The sequence below is a fragment of the Mesoplodon densirostris genome, chromosome 4 (genome assembly GCF_025265405.1).
Source record: "Mesoplodon densirostris isolate mMesDen1 chromosome 4, mMesDen1 primary haplotype, whole genome shotgun sequence".
Taxonomy (NCBI): domain Eukaryota; kingdom Metazoa; phylum Chordata; class Mammalia; order Artiodactyla; family Ziphiidae; genus Mesoplodon; species Mesoplodon densirostris.
The window spans coordinates 94,918,659-94,935,413 of record NC_082664.1 but is presented as its reverse complement, the minus strand read 5'-3'; the positions used below and the strand labels follow the sequence as shown (position 1 = coordinate 94,935,413).

Below are 16,755 nucleotides of genomic sequence, written 5' to 3'. Positions count from 1 at the left end.
TAAATCCCTGTTCAGGTAATATTATCTAGTGGGAATAACATAACATTTACCATTTTAACCATTTTAAGTATATGGTTCAGTGGCATTCAATGCATTCCGAATGCTGTGTTAACTATCACTGCTCTCCATCTCCAGAATTTTTTCATCATCCCAATCTGAAACTCTATACCCAGTAAAGAATACTTCCCGTTTTCTCCTTCCCCCAGTCCCTGGTATCCTCTATTATTATTATTATTTTTTTACCTACTCTAGGTACATCCTATAAGTGGAATTATACAATATTTGTCCTTTTGTATCTGGCTTATTTCACTTAGCATATGTTTTCAAGGTTCATGCATGTTGTAGCATGTATCAGAATTTCATTCCTTTTTAAGGATGAGTAATATTCCATTGTATGTATATACCATATTCTGCTTATCTGTTTATCTGTTGATGGACATTTGGGTTGTTTCTATCTTTTGGCTATTGTGAATAATACTGCTATGAACATTGGTGCACAAGTATCTGTTTGAAACCCTGTCATCAATTCTTTTGGTTCTGTACCTAGGAGAGGAAAAAAGCAGAACTTTTAAACCCTTATTTTTGCCTGTGACTTTGAGCAGAGATATACTTTTCTTTTGGGTTATCCAGAGCAAGTATAGATCCTCTGTTCGTGCCCTGAAGAATGAGCAGCTGATTTCTTCACCTTTGATGTGCTATAGGCCTCTATCCTTTCCCCTAGCCTCCTCCCCCTCCCCTGAATTTGATGCTGCAAGATGTAGCTACAAAGGGTTCTGATATCTCACTCTAAGCACATGCCTGTGATGAAGTCTATTTAAATTAGGCCTGTCAACTGGTACTACTTTGGGGACTGACAAGGTGAGCTGAGAGAAATTAAGTTGAGAGCACCATATAAAGGGAAATTTAATAGAAATGGAAAGTGTCATAAAGATAATTATACTTGAAAGTTCAACTTTAATTCAATTGTGAATGAATTACTCTCTGCTGGTCACTGTTAAAATACAACAGAGAATGAGACAAGAGCTCACATTGTAGAGGAGGATGCATACATATTTAGTAAGCAGCAAAGAGCTACCAACTATGTTATTACTACTCATTTGTTTATTCAACATTCATCAAGCACCTACTAAGCACAGTTCTAGGCCCAGGGTATATACATCAGTGAACAAGACAAAGTCCTTGCTCTCCTGAAGCTGACCTTCTGGAGGGGGAAACTGGACTAGAAACAAGAAAATACACAGTATGATGGCTGTGTATTTTTCCTATGGAGAAAAAGGAAGATAAGGGATAGGGAGTGATAGGGGTGTGTGTATTGTTTTAGGTGGGCTGACCAGGGCAGGCCTCTTGGAGTGGGTGACTTTAAGCACAGATCAGAATGAAATGAGGAAGAGAGTCGAGGGGAAATGTGGGTGACAAGGGAGCCTGGCAGAGGAATAGTGGTGACTGCTGTAATCTTATATTTTGGAGATGGATAAAGAGCTTTGGGGTTTAAATTGATGGGACAAATCTGATGCTCTTTGATTTTAAGTACATAATCCTATGACACTGTAAAATTATTTTTTTATTTAAACACTCAAAGATCTATTTGCAAGAGAATATTCAGTGGCAAGATACTTGCATTTAAAAATAAATAAATATTTCAAAATGATAAGGAATCAGTGCTAGAAATCTCTCTCTCTCTCTCTCTCTCTCACACACACACACACACACACACACGTGTGCATTTTGAGAGCTTCTGTGCATGGAATAAACGTGAGGTGGGTCTTTTGTGGTCTTGCTGTAGGCATGGCAAGCCCTTCTATACTTTCTCCTCCCATTAAGATTCCTCATTCTGTCAGTGTCATTGGTTAGAAAGAAATATTATATTTTAATCAGTTCAGACTAGGTAGTACATGAATAACTAGAGCATTTAAGACCAAATAATATCTCTTAGAAGCATTTAACAAAAATATGCTTAGTAATCCAAAGAAAGCCAACTCTAGTCTTGAAATTTCAGGAAGGATGATAAGAATGTCAGAAACTTTTGAACAAATGGAAAAAATCACCACATGTAGCTCCTTAATGTTGACTCTCTCCTTCACAGTGTAGGGCTGTGTGTGTGTGTGGTGGGGGGGGCTTGCAAAACTGAAGACACAGTTCTTACAGTCCTACCTTAAGCAACCTATAAGCTGGGAGGGAAGATAGCAGACATTGTAGGATAAGGACCGGTGGACAGTACCAAACCTAAACCTGATCTCTGGCAGTGCCCACGAGAGGGGGATCAGAGATGCTAGGAAGATGGTCAGAAAAGGGGTGAGGAGGGAATGTGTGATCTGGTCCTTTAAGGACAGGTTGGGAAAGGTCTCCCAAAAGGAGAGGATGGCCTGAGCAAAGATGCCAACATAGGGATGTGCAGTTGATGTTTAGATAATGGAAAGGGGTCCCCATGGACTGAGGCAGAGGATCTGGCTTGGAGATTATAGGAATAACTTTGGAAAGATCAATGTAAGGCCAAGAAGAGAAAAAGAGCTCTTTGCTCTCCTTCTTTTGTAAGTTGCTTTCTGGCTCATTAATTTATCAGATTATGGGGAAAATCATCACTTGCTTCCCCATCAGTGTGCTGCTAGTGGGGTCAGCCGTAGATCTCAAGATGTTCCCTGCAAACAAAATCACTATCTTCTAAGAGCTACATTTTCATTGGTTGGCATACAAGCTGACTGTGAAGAATTTAAGCAGTACAAAAGGGTAAGAACCAATGAAAATGGTATGAGGGTGGAGAGGCCCACCAGCCCCTCCACCCCTATACCATTCTTCGGAGGTAGTTGTTATTAATTATTTCTTCTTGCTTGGCTTTCCTGTTATCATTCATTCAGTCAACAAATATTTATTAAATGCCTATTATGGACACTGGTGTTACAACAGTGAACAAAAGTCCCTGCTCTCAAGCAGCTTATATTTTAATTGGAAGAAACTGACAGAAAGCAGCAAGCACATTTAAAATATTTTTACCAAATGGGATTACCCTATACACACTCTTTTGCAACTTGTTCTTTTCACTGGACAATACCTCTTAGACATCTTTCCAAGTCAGTCTGAAGAGGCCTACCTCTTTCATTGATAATAGCTAATAATTATTGAGCATCTACTATGCTCCAAGCACAGTCTTAGTCACAATAATCCTCTATGGTAAGTACTATAATGATCACCTTTCTACAGATGAGGAACTGAGGTCCAGAGAGGTTTGGGAACTTGTTCAGTCACCTGGCCAGTTACTGATGGAGCCAGATCTGAACCCAGACGATCAGATTCTTCACTCCAGTTCTATCCCCTCCTGATGGCTATGTAGTACTCCTTTGTATGAATGTACCTTGACTTACTTAGCCAGTCCCCTATATTTAAGCCATTTTTAGTTTTTTGCTATCACAGTGCTATAATGAACAGATATGTTTGCATATGTTTGGGATTATCTGTAAGGTACATTCCTAAGAGATAGAAACATACACATTTCTATATTTGATAGGCATTACTTAGTTTTCCTTTGAAAATATTTAATCAACTTCTATTCCCACTAACAAATGTAGGAAAAGGTGTAGATTTCTTTAAATATTCTTCAGCAAAGGTAATTACCAGATTTATAATAGTTGTCAATATGAAAATTAAAAAATGGTATAGAAGCTATACTTAATTCTTTTAAAATTTGAAACAGTTTTTCATTGTAAATATTTTAAAGAAATGATTTCTTCCGCATATAGGCTGTTCTTGGTCCTTTTTATCATGCAAGGAAGAAAGCCATCACTCTTGTGTCAAGAAATCTGTCCTTTTTTTTTGTGACTGTGGAGCCCTGGCATGGAAAGTCCCTCCCTTCTCTCTGATCTGGCTCTCTGTGGAAACCTGAGGGCTCAGTACCACATTGTTTCAGGAGAGTGGGATTGACACACGGGATCAACTTGCTCTGGTTAGAGAGACATGATTAAAACATATTTGGTTTCAGTATTTAACAGCAAATCTGATGCAACTTCTGGAAAATCCATAAACGGCTTTAGATGTATTGAAAAATAGCATAATTCTTTCTTTTAAAAATAGCTACGAACCAAAATATTTTGTTTTCATTTAATCCCATCTTAAAAACGAGAACCATCTCAAAGCGATTCTAAACTAAAAAGTTTAAATCTATTTCCCGTGTGTGTTTGTTCTTCAGCATCCTTAGAGTTAATCGTTTGCTTCCTCTGAGCTGAAATTAAGGATGTTGGGAAAGAAGTCATCGCTCTGCATATTACATGTTGCTTGAGTGTGCTTAGCTTTCATCCATAAGAGAGTTGAACTCCCCTTGTAATAATTAAAAAAAAATTGGCATTGCTAATTCCTTCATCTCTGGGAAAAACAGGTGGGAACTCCAAAGATATTTACTAATCTTCCTCAGTTGAGGGCTGATAAAACTTTGCTAAGCAGAAGCCGTAGCTGGTAACTCCTTTCATTGTCTGCGTCTGTCCTTCTGAACTCTTGATTCTCACAGAAGAAGCCATCCTGGCGAAGACAGCCTCTAGGGAGCTTCCTTTTGTTTCTCCAAGATTAACTAGTTCTGCCCTGGTAGCAGCAGTAGGCAACTATTCCAGGAGAAACTCTTCTGGGCTTTTGGTATTTTTCCAAGGACCGTTTTTACTCCCTCAGTTCTTCACTGGCGGGGAAGCTGCTTTCCTGCAACACCTTCCTCTTTTTCTGATGAGATGCTGATTCTGATCTGCCATCTAGCAGCTTCCGGTAGTGGTAAGTGGTCAAGAGTGTTTTTCCGGGAGTTGGTCTCAGGGTTTCAAGAATGTCCCCTAGAGACCCAGTTTCTTTTCTATGTAATTACTAGAGCTTTCAGAATAGCCTTGCTTTTCTCGCTTTTCGCTTTTCTCGTTCTTCTCACTGACATGGTCATGGAATGGGTACCTGTTTGATCTTGCTGCACTGCTGGGAAATCTCCCTTTTGGGCGAGAGGCTTAGGTCCAGGCTGAGGTGAGTCTGGGGAGCATTGAAGGGTTGGTGAGACCAAGAAGAGAGGTAGCTCTGGGCTGTTTGGTGCTTTTGGTTTCTCTTTTCCAGGTTGCTGTTTTGCTTTGCTGTTTTCATTTTCTGTGTGTTGAAGTTTAGCAAAGAGTATTAATTATTCTCCTCTCATTAAAAAGTAATTTTGAGGGGCTTCCCTGGTGGCGCAGTGGTTGAGAGTCCACCTGCCGATGCAGGGGACACGGGTTCGTGCCCTGGTCTGGGAAGATCCCACATGCCGCGGAGCGGCTGGGCCCGTGAGCCATGGCTGCTGAGCCTGTGCGTCCGGAGCCTGTGCTCCGCAATGGGAGAGGCCACAACAGTGAGAGGCCCGCGTACCGCAAAAAAAAAAAAAAAAAAAAAAAGTAATTTTGGGGGAAATTAGTTGGATTTGGGAAACAAATCTTTTCTTTTTTTCCTTTGAAGGTCAAATTTTTCTTCTGTTAGCATCACCTATTACATGGCCAATGGGAGTAACATCAATGTCCATTTCTTCTTGGTTTGTGGGTACTTGTCACTTCCTTTGATAGCAGTTGGTTTGAGTTTTTTTCCAGCGGGTTTGTATCTGATGCACCTATTCAAGATATTGTTCATTTTATGATCAATTCATGCTTTGGACATAACAGTTTGTCACTAAGCTCTCCCTCTGAGGCTTGAGGGGTATGTTTTTAGGGCTGAGATTTGTCTGAACAGAGAAATGGATTCTTCTAGCTGTTTTGTTGATAGACATGAGAGAGTCTCAGGTCCCTGGCTAACAATTAGCTGTTTCAAAAAAAAAAAAAGGAGATGGGCAAGAAACATTAATTAGGGGCTGAAGGCTTATTAGAAAGGAGGTGAGGAAATACGGTATTGTGTATGAGATTACCTGTGTCCAAGAACGGCCACCTGTGTGCCTGTGTTGTTCCCTGCTTGCCTTTACAGCAAAATGTGAATTCAGAGGGATTTTTGGACATATATTTATCTATCTTGTGCTTTTATATTGTTTCATCATGCATGCATGCATCTTTAAAAATGAGGGACCAAGTGATTTTTTTGTGCCCCGGGGGTTTTTTTTGTGTTCAGGAGGATTTTATTTTTTTTCTTACATGGTAAATTGGAAATTTTCATTTAGAAGGAAAAGACTTAACTTATCTTTTCAAAGAAAATTAGAAATTGTTGCTGTCCTTGAAATAAAATTTCTTAATGTATGTATCCTAGATGCTTGCACAGCGTGTACAAGAATCAGATGCTAGTATTTGTTTTCAGGATTTCCCAAGAAATGATGTCAAAGAAAACAGTATCCTCCAAATGTTCCACATTTGTAGCGTATGCCTAAAGTCTTACTTGACTTCTTAGCAATATTACGTATTTTCCAAATATTAACAAATAAAATTCTAATTAAATGTTAAATATAAATATTATATTGGTCAATAATGAATATTATTGACCATTGTGTTTTTGGAAACATAGTCCTTCTTTAATTTGCAGCTACCTTTTTCTCCTCTCTCCTCTTCTTTACTCAGTGCTGGTTTGTTGAGCACCTACGTAGCCTGTGCCAGGCTCTGTGCTAGATGCTCTGAAGAAGAGGGCGTAGGAGGAAAGCCACAGCGTTTTGTTTCAATACATGTTTCTCTAACCCTTCTTTTGAGGTTGGGTGTTCCCTAGGACTCTGTCCTTGTCCTCTTATTGACTCATCCTCACCCGCTCTCCTCCCCTCACTTCTCTTCATTCTCGTTCTTCCTGAATGAGATCATTCATTCCCCGTGACTTCAATGTTTCCTCATATGTTGATGATCCAAGTCTACAAATCTGTCTTTTCTCTTTCATGATGAGGATATTTTCCATGATCAAGAGGCATTTCAAGCCTAGTGTGTTCAAACTGAACTTAATATTCTCCCACATCAGTTCCTGCTCCTGCTCTCCCACCTTCTCCCTTCACTGCTGTATTTGTCATTTTCGTTAATGGCACCTCTATCCTCTCATTGTCCTGAGCTGAAAACGTGGAAGTCATCCCAGATTCCTCCTTGTTTTGCACCCCAGCATATAGACCCCTTATAAAGTCTGTCAATTCCAACTGCAGGAATATTTCCAGAATCCAGCTCCACTTGCCTGTTGTCACTGTTCCCCCACTTCTTTCCATGCCAGTCCTTGTCATGAGAGTAAAACCTTCCTAAAAACCCTGATGGCATACACTTGCATGGAGAGACACGAGGAAGCAACGACACTGGACAAGGGGGCCTGGATTCTAAGTGTACCATTCTGCAGAGAGAGCCCTTCTGCCTCCCCATTACCTGAGGATCAACCACAGGATCTTGATCGTGGCAATGCTCTGTGTCACCTCATCTATCAAATAGGGATAGTCCCTGCCTGTAAAATTTTGTTGAGGATTAAATGAGATGATACATGTCAGTGCTTAGCATGAGGCTAAGTACCAAGTGAATGGGAGTGATGATGATGACAATGATGACTTCTTTCAGAATCCATCTCTTATCTACCTTGCCAGCCCCATATCACACTACACTCCTCCATGCCCCTTGTAATCTGGTTGCCATGAATATCACTGCTTCCTGTCACAACACTTGGTCTTTCCACATGCTGTTCTTTTTGCCTGTACTTACCTTGTTTTACCAAGCAGACTCTTCTTTTCAAAAGGACTTGACTTGGAATCGCCATCTGTGAGCTCATAGCTGACTCTGCAAAGCAGGCTTGGTGACTCCCTTCCCTCTGTCTCCATAGTTCTCAGTCCCTCCTTCTGTCATAGTCCTGCACTAATGAACTTTCTATGTATCTGGTCTCATCTACCCCAGACTCTTGGTTTTTGAAGGATAGAGATAGGGCCTGATGATCTTTTCCTCCCTCTACCCAGCCCAGGTTTGACATAGAATAGGCATCTGATAAGTGTTTGATGATTGAATATCAGTAAGGATGCTCTCAAATTTGATAGGTTTTCTGCGTATGTAGAGTTAAAAATACATTTAAGAAAAATAAAAATAACAATAGCTTTCCTTTCTTGAGTATTAACTTTGTAGCAGGAGGCACTGTGCTAATTTTTTTTTCCCCCCACGGGCATGACTTCATTTAGTTTGCTAAATGATCCCATGAGTTACCCTGATTGTCTCTGTTTACAGATGAGAAAACCAGGGCTTAGAAGGGAGGGGAACTTGCTGGAGGTCGAGAGATAACAGGACCAAACCTGGCCCCCTGACTCCAGGCTCGGGGAGGAACGGGAAAGTGAGAAGGGGAAGGAAGATGACCAAGCCAGGGGAAGTGTGTTTGGGAGAGAAAGGGAAGGATGAGGAGAAGGACATTGAAAATGCACAAGAGAGGCAGTGAGAGCAGGCGAGGAAAGGAAGAGAAAGGAAAGAGAGAAGGAAACTAGGAGACCAAGCTGGAAAATAAGCAGGACATAAACAAGAGGAGAAAGGGAAGAAGTGTTCCCACCACTTTAGAATTTTGTGGTAACAGCTGCGTGCCTAACAGAATATAAACAGACTTCAGTGTCGACATGACAACTTACAACAAAAGCAATCTGATATACATTATATGGGAAATAGAGTAATTTATTGTTGAGGCATGGTAATTAGATATAATTGGTAAGCAGTTTATAAATTTGGCTGTGCTAACCATCACTTTGACAAACACATACACAGACTGGCTTAAATATTTTTACTTCTATTTTTGCCCAATATCTATACTCTGTAAGCCCTACAGCTGTTGGCAGCTGTCAATATGATTAAAACATTATCTATACCTGATTCACTTTGCTGTACAGCAGATTCGAACACAACATTGTAAAGCAACTATACTCCAATAAAAATTAGTTAAAACATAAATACAACATTATCTATACCTCCTACCCTCACGTCACACTCAGAGCTGCACACATGTAGGACTGAGGCCTGGGCTTATTCCTTACCTTATCCCTCACTGGTCTAACCTCCCAAGGCTAAGATTTCCCTTTTGCATCAAGATGTCCCTTCCCTGGAGTCTTAGAGGTGTGTTCCATCTCCCACCCCCCATCCCTTAGGGACCTGGAACAGGGGGCTCCTGGGGAATATTCTTGGGCTGGTAGGCAGGGTTGCCAGCTGATATGTTGCAAGGTCACCATGTCCAGAGGTGGGAAGACTCACTGAAGCTTTGCTCTTCAGGCTTTGGGAGCTTACGGCCAGAGGGAGGAAAGGGGCAGGGGCAGGACCAGAGAAGGTAGAGGGCAGCAGAAGGAGAGAAGGGGCTGATTCCCTAATCCTGCCATCCCACTTCCCATCCTCAGACCCCACTATTACTCAGCAGATGGGTTCTCCATTGTTCACCTAAGCCTTCCAGGCAGCTCCCCTACCCTCCTCTCTTGGTGGGTCAGTCCTCTTGGTGGGTTGTGTTGAGAGGCAAGTGCCTGAGTGAGGAATATGAAGGAAAGTCAGGGAAACAGGGAAAGGAAACTGAGAGAGTGAAAGCGGAGAAAAGGGGAGGGAGTAGGAGGAGAGATGACAGATGGGGAGGAAGGAAGGAGGGGGAGGAACCACATTCTTATGGAGTGAGCTGTATTTACATGTATATTTATCCTGGAAACAGCCCTGGGAGGAAGGAATTATTACCTCTATTTTACAGATTCGGGGATTGAATCTTAGGAAGGGTAAGTGACTTGGTCAAAGTAACACTAGATAGAAAGTAACTGAGCTAGGATCGGGGTCTGTTATCCTAAAAGTCTCTCCTGTACATTACAGTGTCTCCGAAGAGGAGGAGAAGGCAGAGTTGGGGAAAGAGAGGCAAGCAGAACAGAACGGAGACTGGAGAATAGACGGGTGGGGGACAGGAGGCCCTCACAGGGGCTGAGGACTGGGGTTGGGCTCCTTGAAGCTGTGTGGGACCTTTCCCCCTTGGCCCATCTTGTCCCTGAGTCCTGAGAACTGGAGAGGACCCACTGCTCAAAGGACGTAGAGGATGCATGCCCCTGCGGGGACACCCCAGCTCCTCCCTTGACCCTGAGTTGAAGCCAGGCCTAGGGGCGCTCCCTGAGCAGCACTCTGGGCAAGGAACGAGAGCTGCCAAGAATCTGCCTGCGCTACTCTCTGGCTTCAATTCCTCTTCCTGTCTCTTCCCCCACTGTCCTGGCCCCTACCTCTTCCCTTTCTTTCCCAATCTCCTCTGATTCCTTTGTCTTCCTGTCACTCTCCCTCATGTTTTCAATCTGTCTTCCCACTGGTTCTATCCCCTTAGTTTATTGCCATGGCCCTGGCCTCCCACTGTAAGCACATCTTCTCTTTAAAGCCTCATTACCCATTCACACTTACCTCCTTTATTTTGCTGCAGAATGTCTTACAGGGGTTATACTCACTGTCCTCAATTCACCCTAATGTGTATATAGACATTTTGACAGGGGAAGTTCAGAGGGCTGCCTTCAAGATAACTATCTAATGAGCATTTTCATTATGTGTCACTGTCCCCAACAACCTGTCCAGGTATGTTCTGAGGCTCAGAGAGCTTACTTGCCCTGGATTCTGTAATGTTAGTAGAAAAAGCAGGAATCCAAGATCAGGTGTTTGACTCCAAAGGACAAGCTTGCAGCCACCACATCCTGCTGCCCCTTGAGCAGGTCAGCAGGCTGTTCCCTTGGTTGCCAGTTGGTGAGTTTGTTATGGCTAGAGTGGGTCATATGTCCTGTAGACTTTGGACCATAAGTCAACAGCATACCAAAAACAGAGCTACCTTTCTGGGGAAGACTAATATTAGCTCAGGAGACTGATGATCTAGAGTAAGATGAATGACAATTTATTAATTGAAAATATATAATATATAACTGTCAGGAGGACCAGAATGTTCACTTCAGCATGCATGACTGGTGTATTCTTCCCCTGTAGGCAGACTTCTGGGGGAAAGCAAGTTATTATCAGTAGGTTGCTTGGTGATCGTGGAACTGGAGCAGGGGGAATTAACTATAATAACTTGATTGTTGAATGGCCTCTGATCATTAAAGAGAACCTCCATTTTAATCCTTGGCTTAAACCGTTGAGTCACCTACAAGCAGGTGTACCCATTTTCACTATAAGTAGGGACCTCTTTGAGGAATCATAATATGACCAGTATGCACTCTTCTGCTCACAGCTGCTTAAGTAGCATTTCCAACTTGGATGTCTTGTTATATCCTCAATCTCAAGGTATCTGAAACCAACTTCTTATCTTCCCTAAACAAATTGGAGTTTTCTCGTTACTTTGCCATTTTTTCCATTTGAAGAATTACTTTCTGTGACCAAGATTCAAAACCTGAACTTGAAATGTAAAAAAACCCAAATTCTTCATGCAAGCGTCACTCTCAATCTTTTCCAAAAAAAGTACTCACTTAAATGAATTAATATACGTGAAACACTTAGCTATTTTGGGTACATTTACCTCTCTACTTACTTTCCCCAGACCTGTCTTTCTGTAAAAACCCACTAAGACTTTCACACAAGAAAACCACCATTTTAATCCCTTGCATAAGGTGAAGGCGAGGGTAAGATAAAACATATTCAGCAACTTAACTTTTTCTATTTCTTCTGCTTCGGGGTGATTTCATAAAAGGAGGAATGTTTTTATGTAAACAATGTTTGCTTCAGTACTTGTAAATGTTGAATTTCAAAATCCTAAGTTCCTACTTCTAGAGCTAGATTTCGTTTTAACAAATCCTTCTTTGTCACCTGATTTTTTTCAGTGTATTTCCATAGACCCTCACTGATCTGCAAGTTCAATAAAAGATGGCTTTTTCTTTACTCTGACATCCTTTAGAGGTGGAGCGAGTGTCAGCTGGGGTATTTTGGTGAATTGATAAGTGTACAACAGTAAAAGGACTAAATTTTACTTCCTCAAATTTACACTAGAATCTGCTACATTAGTATAAATCCTCCATTAAATATACCTGGGTTGCTGCTATTAAAAGGAAAAGATTTGATTGTAGGAAACATGGACTTGAATCCTTAGTTTTTGTTGTAACCACATGTCTTAGAGAGTAAAAACACTTGAATAAGATCATTAATAAGAAACACTTTTCACAAACCTTAGAGAAATATTGTTTAATTCGTACAACTGTAATTATATTATCACTCTGGATTAAATATGAAATAGAGAATATTTTCTTCAAAAATAAAAATGGGTAAAATTTAAAAAATGGATTTATTCATTATTTTAAAGATAAAAGGTTTCAAAGATACTTTGGAAGATGGTATTAGAGAAATTAAAAGCAAAGAAATAATTGGATGGTTTAAAGGTAATTTTAGGAAGGATATGGTTTTGCTTTATGTTTAATTGTCTAGTGGTTTTTAAAGTGAAAAGTGCTTATAAGAAGATCTAAAATAAGAGAAGGTTTACATGGATATTTTCTCTTTAGTTACCTTTATATTACACAAATACATATTTAAGTTCATCCTTTGTTCTGGCTATCTGTTAGTGCTAATCCCTCAAAGCAAGCTAGCAAACCGATAAGGAGAAAGAAAGAAAAGGTTGGCCAGCGGCCGGTACTCCTAATAACTTCCTGAGAGATTGAATTTCTTTCTTCTGCCTGCATTCTCATTGCCACCTGTCAGGGTGGAGAGTCCCTTTTGCCATCCTACTTAAAGAATCATTCTGCTTTTCACCAGCTCGAGGGACTCTGAGCCCATGAAAACAGAATATGTTTACTTAGTCTCCAGAGAGAGTTTTCAAGCCCTAACTAGTTGGCTTAGAACTTGCTGATGAGCCTTAACCCTCTGGCCAGATGGGGCCACCAGATCAAGGTGTCATTGTCACAGAATCCATTCATCCTTCTCCATGTTGCCATTTTGTATTGGTTGTGACTATTTGTTGGAACAAAGATAGTCCCTCATGGATAAAAAACCCGCTTTTGTCCATGTTATTTCTCACAGAAAGGCTTTTCCTCAAAAGATCCTTTCTGTTCATCTTCTTTTAGAGCCAGAGTGCCTCCTCTTGCCCTTCTACCCCAAGATTTGCAAATTCCTCCTCCTTTCTTGTGCTCTTCAGTTTGCCTGCAACACTCTTCTTATCGCTAACCAAATACTTCTCATTTTTTGAGGTTCTTCCTAGGCTGGAGGTGGGGGATGCACAGGACGATAGGGACCAGCCAGAGGTAGGGAGCAGCCAAGAAAGCCATGACGGTTCCCAGTTTGGGAAGATCTAAGATGTTCTTGAACTTGGGGTTGGGGTCTAGGAAGGGATAGTTGCTAAAAGGGAAATGCCTTTTAGCATCTGGAAGCCCTTGCTTCATTCCTCATAGACACTGAGAACATTAATCATTCTTTCATTTAGCAAATTTTTATTGAGCACTGCCACATGCCAGGCGTGCATTAGACACTGAAGATACAACTATGGACAAGACAGATTGGGTCTCTGCCCCACTGGAGTTTGTAGACTAATGGGAAAGCAGCCAATATAATAGGCAAATACATTCTAGAATGATAAGGGCTCTGAAATGGGAAGTTCTGGATTCTGTGGGAGCACATAGGAGGTGCTCTTACCTCTGATTTGGGGGACCAGGGGAGAACTCCTAGAGGAAGTGATGTATGAGTTGATATTGAAAAGATGAGTACAAGTTAGTCAGGTGAAGGGGCTGGTGATGGGGTTAGATTATGACAGGCAGAGAGAAGAGCATGTGTCAAGGCCCTCAAATAAAAAGAAGCTGAGTTATTTCTGTAGTACAGACATGGGGTGGTGGAGCAAGGAAGAATGGGGGCTGTAAGGAGAGTGATGAGAAATCAGGGTAGAAAGACTAGCAGGGACCAGGTTGCAGAGGGGCCAAGGAGTCATGCTGCAATTGGATCTTTTTTTCTAAGGCCAGTGGGACGTTATTGAAGGGTTTTAAGCAGGGGTGTGATATGATACCATTTAACTTTTAAAAAGATCACTGTGGCTTCAGTGTGGACCCTAGTCTATGGGTGGCCAAGGCTGGAGCGGGGAAACCTGTTAGAAGGAATGCAGGGGAAAGCAGTCACTGGTCAGCAGGCATGTCCTAGAGGCATCTGCTGCCTAAAACTGGGGTAGGGGGAGCAGTGAGGAGGGGGCGGGGGGATTGTTTTAGGCAGCCTTGGTGGCAGTTGGTAGAAGGCATGGGAAGAAGAACAGAAGAGTTATTGATGGGTTATATTTGAGAACCTATCCCTGCTTCTAGCAGCACCTGGCAGCAGTACTCCCATCTTGTTGCATTCATCAATCTTAGTGACTGGTTTCTGGAAAAGCAGTGGGTTTTACAAAGTGTTGATGGCCCTACTTGTCAGGGGCACCCCAGGGGTGGCTATTCCCTCAGTGGGCTGCTGCTTTTCCTGGAGGTGGTGGAAGGGAACTCATGAATCTGGGAGCACAACAGGGAGAAATATTGATGGTTTCAGGCCTTTTAGACACTAGAAATTTGTAATGGAACAGTAGGTGTTGATGAAATTCCTCTGCATCCTCCTTTCTTGTAGCTGCTAAACCATAAATGCTGCTCTTCCTCTTTTCTGGTCTCCATATGACTGACCAGTTTCTTCTTTCATGGGTGTTTAATGCATCCTGCCACACCATGTCTTTGAGCAGGAACAAACAAGTCATGTCTCTTTCTAACCTAAAGAGTATGAATTCAGAACCTCTGCCTACCCTGTCATGTGTTTGCAAAGGTGCTTGAGTTCATTTCCATGGTCCTTTGGGTTCTAAATGTTGAAGTTATTTGTTAGCCCTTTATTTATTCACTCTAAATCCTTAATAGAGTTTGCCATGTGAAGGAAATTAGACATGTAGGGAAAAAATAAAAGATAATAATGACATATTTCTGCCCCCTATTTATTTATTTCTAAATAATTTTTTTCTTCCAGTTTTATTGAGAAATAATTAACATACAGCACTGTATAAGTTTAAGGTGTATAGCATAATGATTTGACCCACATCATGGAATGATTACTACAGTAAATTTAGTGAACGTCCATCATCTCATATAGATAAAAAATTTTTGAAAAGTTGTTTTTCTTGTGATGAGAACTCAGGATTTATTCTCTTAATGACTTTTATATATAACACACAGCAGTGTTAATTATATTAATCATGTTGTACATTACATCCCTAGTACTTACTATCTTCTAACTGGAAATTTGTACATTTTAATCACTTTTATCCAATTCCCCTTCCTCCCACCCCCTGCCTCTGGTAACCACAAATCTGATCTCTTTTTCTGTGAGTTTGTTGTTTGTTTTTTGAAGTGTAACTGACCTACAACACTATGTTAGTTCCTGGTGCACAGCACAGTGATTACATATTTCTGTACATTACAAAATGATCATCATGATAAGTCTAGTTACCATCTATCACCATGCAGAGATATTATATTACTATTGACTATATTCCCCACACAGTACATTTCATCCTCATGACTCATTTTGTCACTGGAAGTTTATACCTCTTAATCTCCCTATTTCACTCATCCTCCCTCCCCCGCCCCCTCCCCCACAACTACCTGTTTGTTCTCTGTACCTATGAGTCTGTTTCTGTTTCGTTATATTTGTTCATTTGTGTTGCCCAGTAAGTGAAATCATACAGTATTTGTCTTATTTCACTTAGCATAATACCCTCTAGGTCCTTCTATATTGTCAAAACTGGCAAGATTTCATTCTTTTTATGGCTGAATAGTATTCCATTACATATATACATCACATCTTCGTTATCCATTCATCTATCAATGGGTGCTTAGGTTGCTTCCATATATTGGCTATTGTAAATAATGCTGTGATGAACATAGGGGTGCTTAATGTCTTTTTCAAAAAATAAATTTATTTTTATTTATTTATTTTTGGCTACATTGGGTCTTCGTTGCTGCGCACAGGCTTTCTCTAGTTGCGCCGAGCAGGGGTTACTCTTCGTTGCAGTGTGCAGGCTCCTCATTGTGGTGGCTTCTCTTGTTGCAGAGCATGGGCTTCAGTAGCTACAGCACATGGGCTCAGCAGTTGTGGCTTGCAGGCTCTAGAGTGCAGGCTCAGTAGTTAATAGCACATGGGCTTAGTTGCTCTGCGGCATGTGGTATCTTCCCAGAACAGGGCTTGAACCCATGTGCCCTGCATTGGCAGGCAGATTCTTAACCACTGAGCCACAAGGGAAGTCCCTCACTGTAGTTTTGATTTGCATTACCTTGCTGATTAGTGATGTTGAGCATCTTTTCATGTGTCTGTTTGCCATCTGTATGTCTTCTTTGGAAAAATGTCTCTTCGGGTCTTCTGACCATTTTTTAATGGGGTTGGTTTTTTTTTTTTTTTTGATGTTGAGTTGTATGAGTTCTTTGTATATTTTGGATATTAACCCCTTATCAGATATATCATTTACAAATATCTTCTCCAGTGCAGTAGGTAGCCTTTTTGTTTTGTTGATAGTTTCTTTCACTGTGCAAAAGCTTTTTAGTTTGATGTAATTCCATTTTTTGCTTATGTTTCCCTTGCCTATTATCATACTAAGTAAAGTAAGCCAGACAGTGAAATACAAATATCATATGACATCACTTCTGTGTGGCATCTAAAAGAAAAAAAAGACACAAATGATCTTATTTCCAAACAGAAAGAGACTCACAGACACAGAAAACAAACTTATGGCTGCCAAATAGGAGAGAGGGTGGGGGAAGGGTTATATTGGGAGGCTGGCATTAACATATACACACTACTGTGTATAAAATAGATAGCCAACAAGGACCTACTGTATAGTACAGGGAACCATACTCAGTAGTATGTAATAATCTATAAGGGAAAAGAATCTGAAAAAGAATATATATATATAGATAGATAGATAGATAGATAGATA

General features: G+C 40.9%; 1 protein-coding gene across 5 annotated transcripts in view; it reads left to right on the top strand.

The window, feature by feature from the left end:
• Positions 1 to 4,554: 4,554 nt before the first annotated feature.
• The window catches only part of ATP8B4 (ATPase phospholipid transporting 8B4 (putative)), a 267,404-nt gene continuing 255,203 nt past the window's right edge, over positions 4,555 to 16,755 (top strand). For 3 of the 5 annotated variants that reach the window (XM_060096819.1, XM_060096817.1, XM_060096815.1), the window contains exon 1: positions 4,555 to 4,743. In XM_060096819.1, the coding sequence (XP_059952802.1) occupies positions 4,704 to 4,743 (40 nt within the window). In that variant the 5' untranslated portion in view covers positions 4,555 to 4,703. Of the gene's footprint in view, positions 4,744 to 9,550; positions 9,617 to 16,755 lie in introns of those variants that run through there. The other 2 variants (XM_060096816.1, XM_060096818.1) reach the window with 2 other exon arrangements.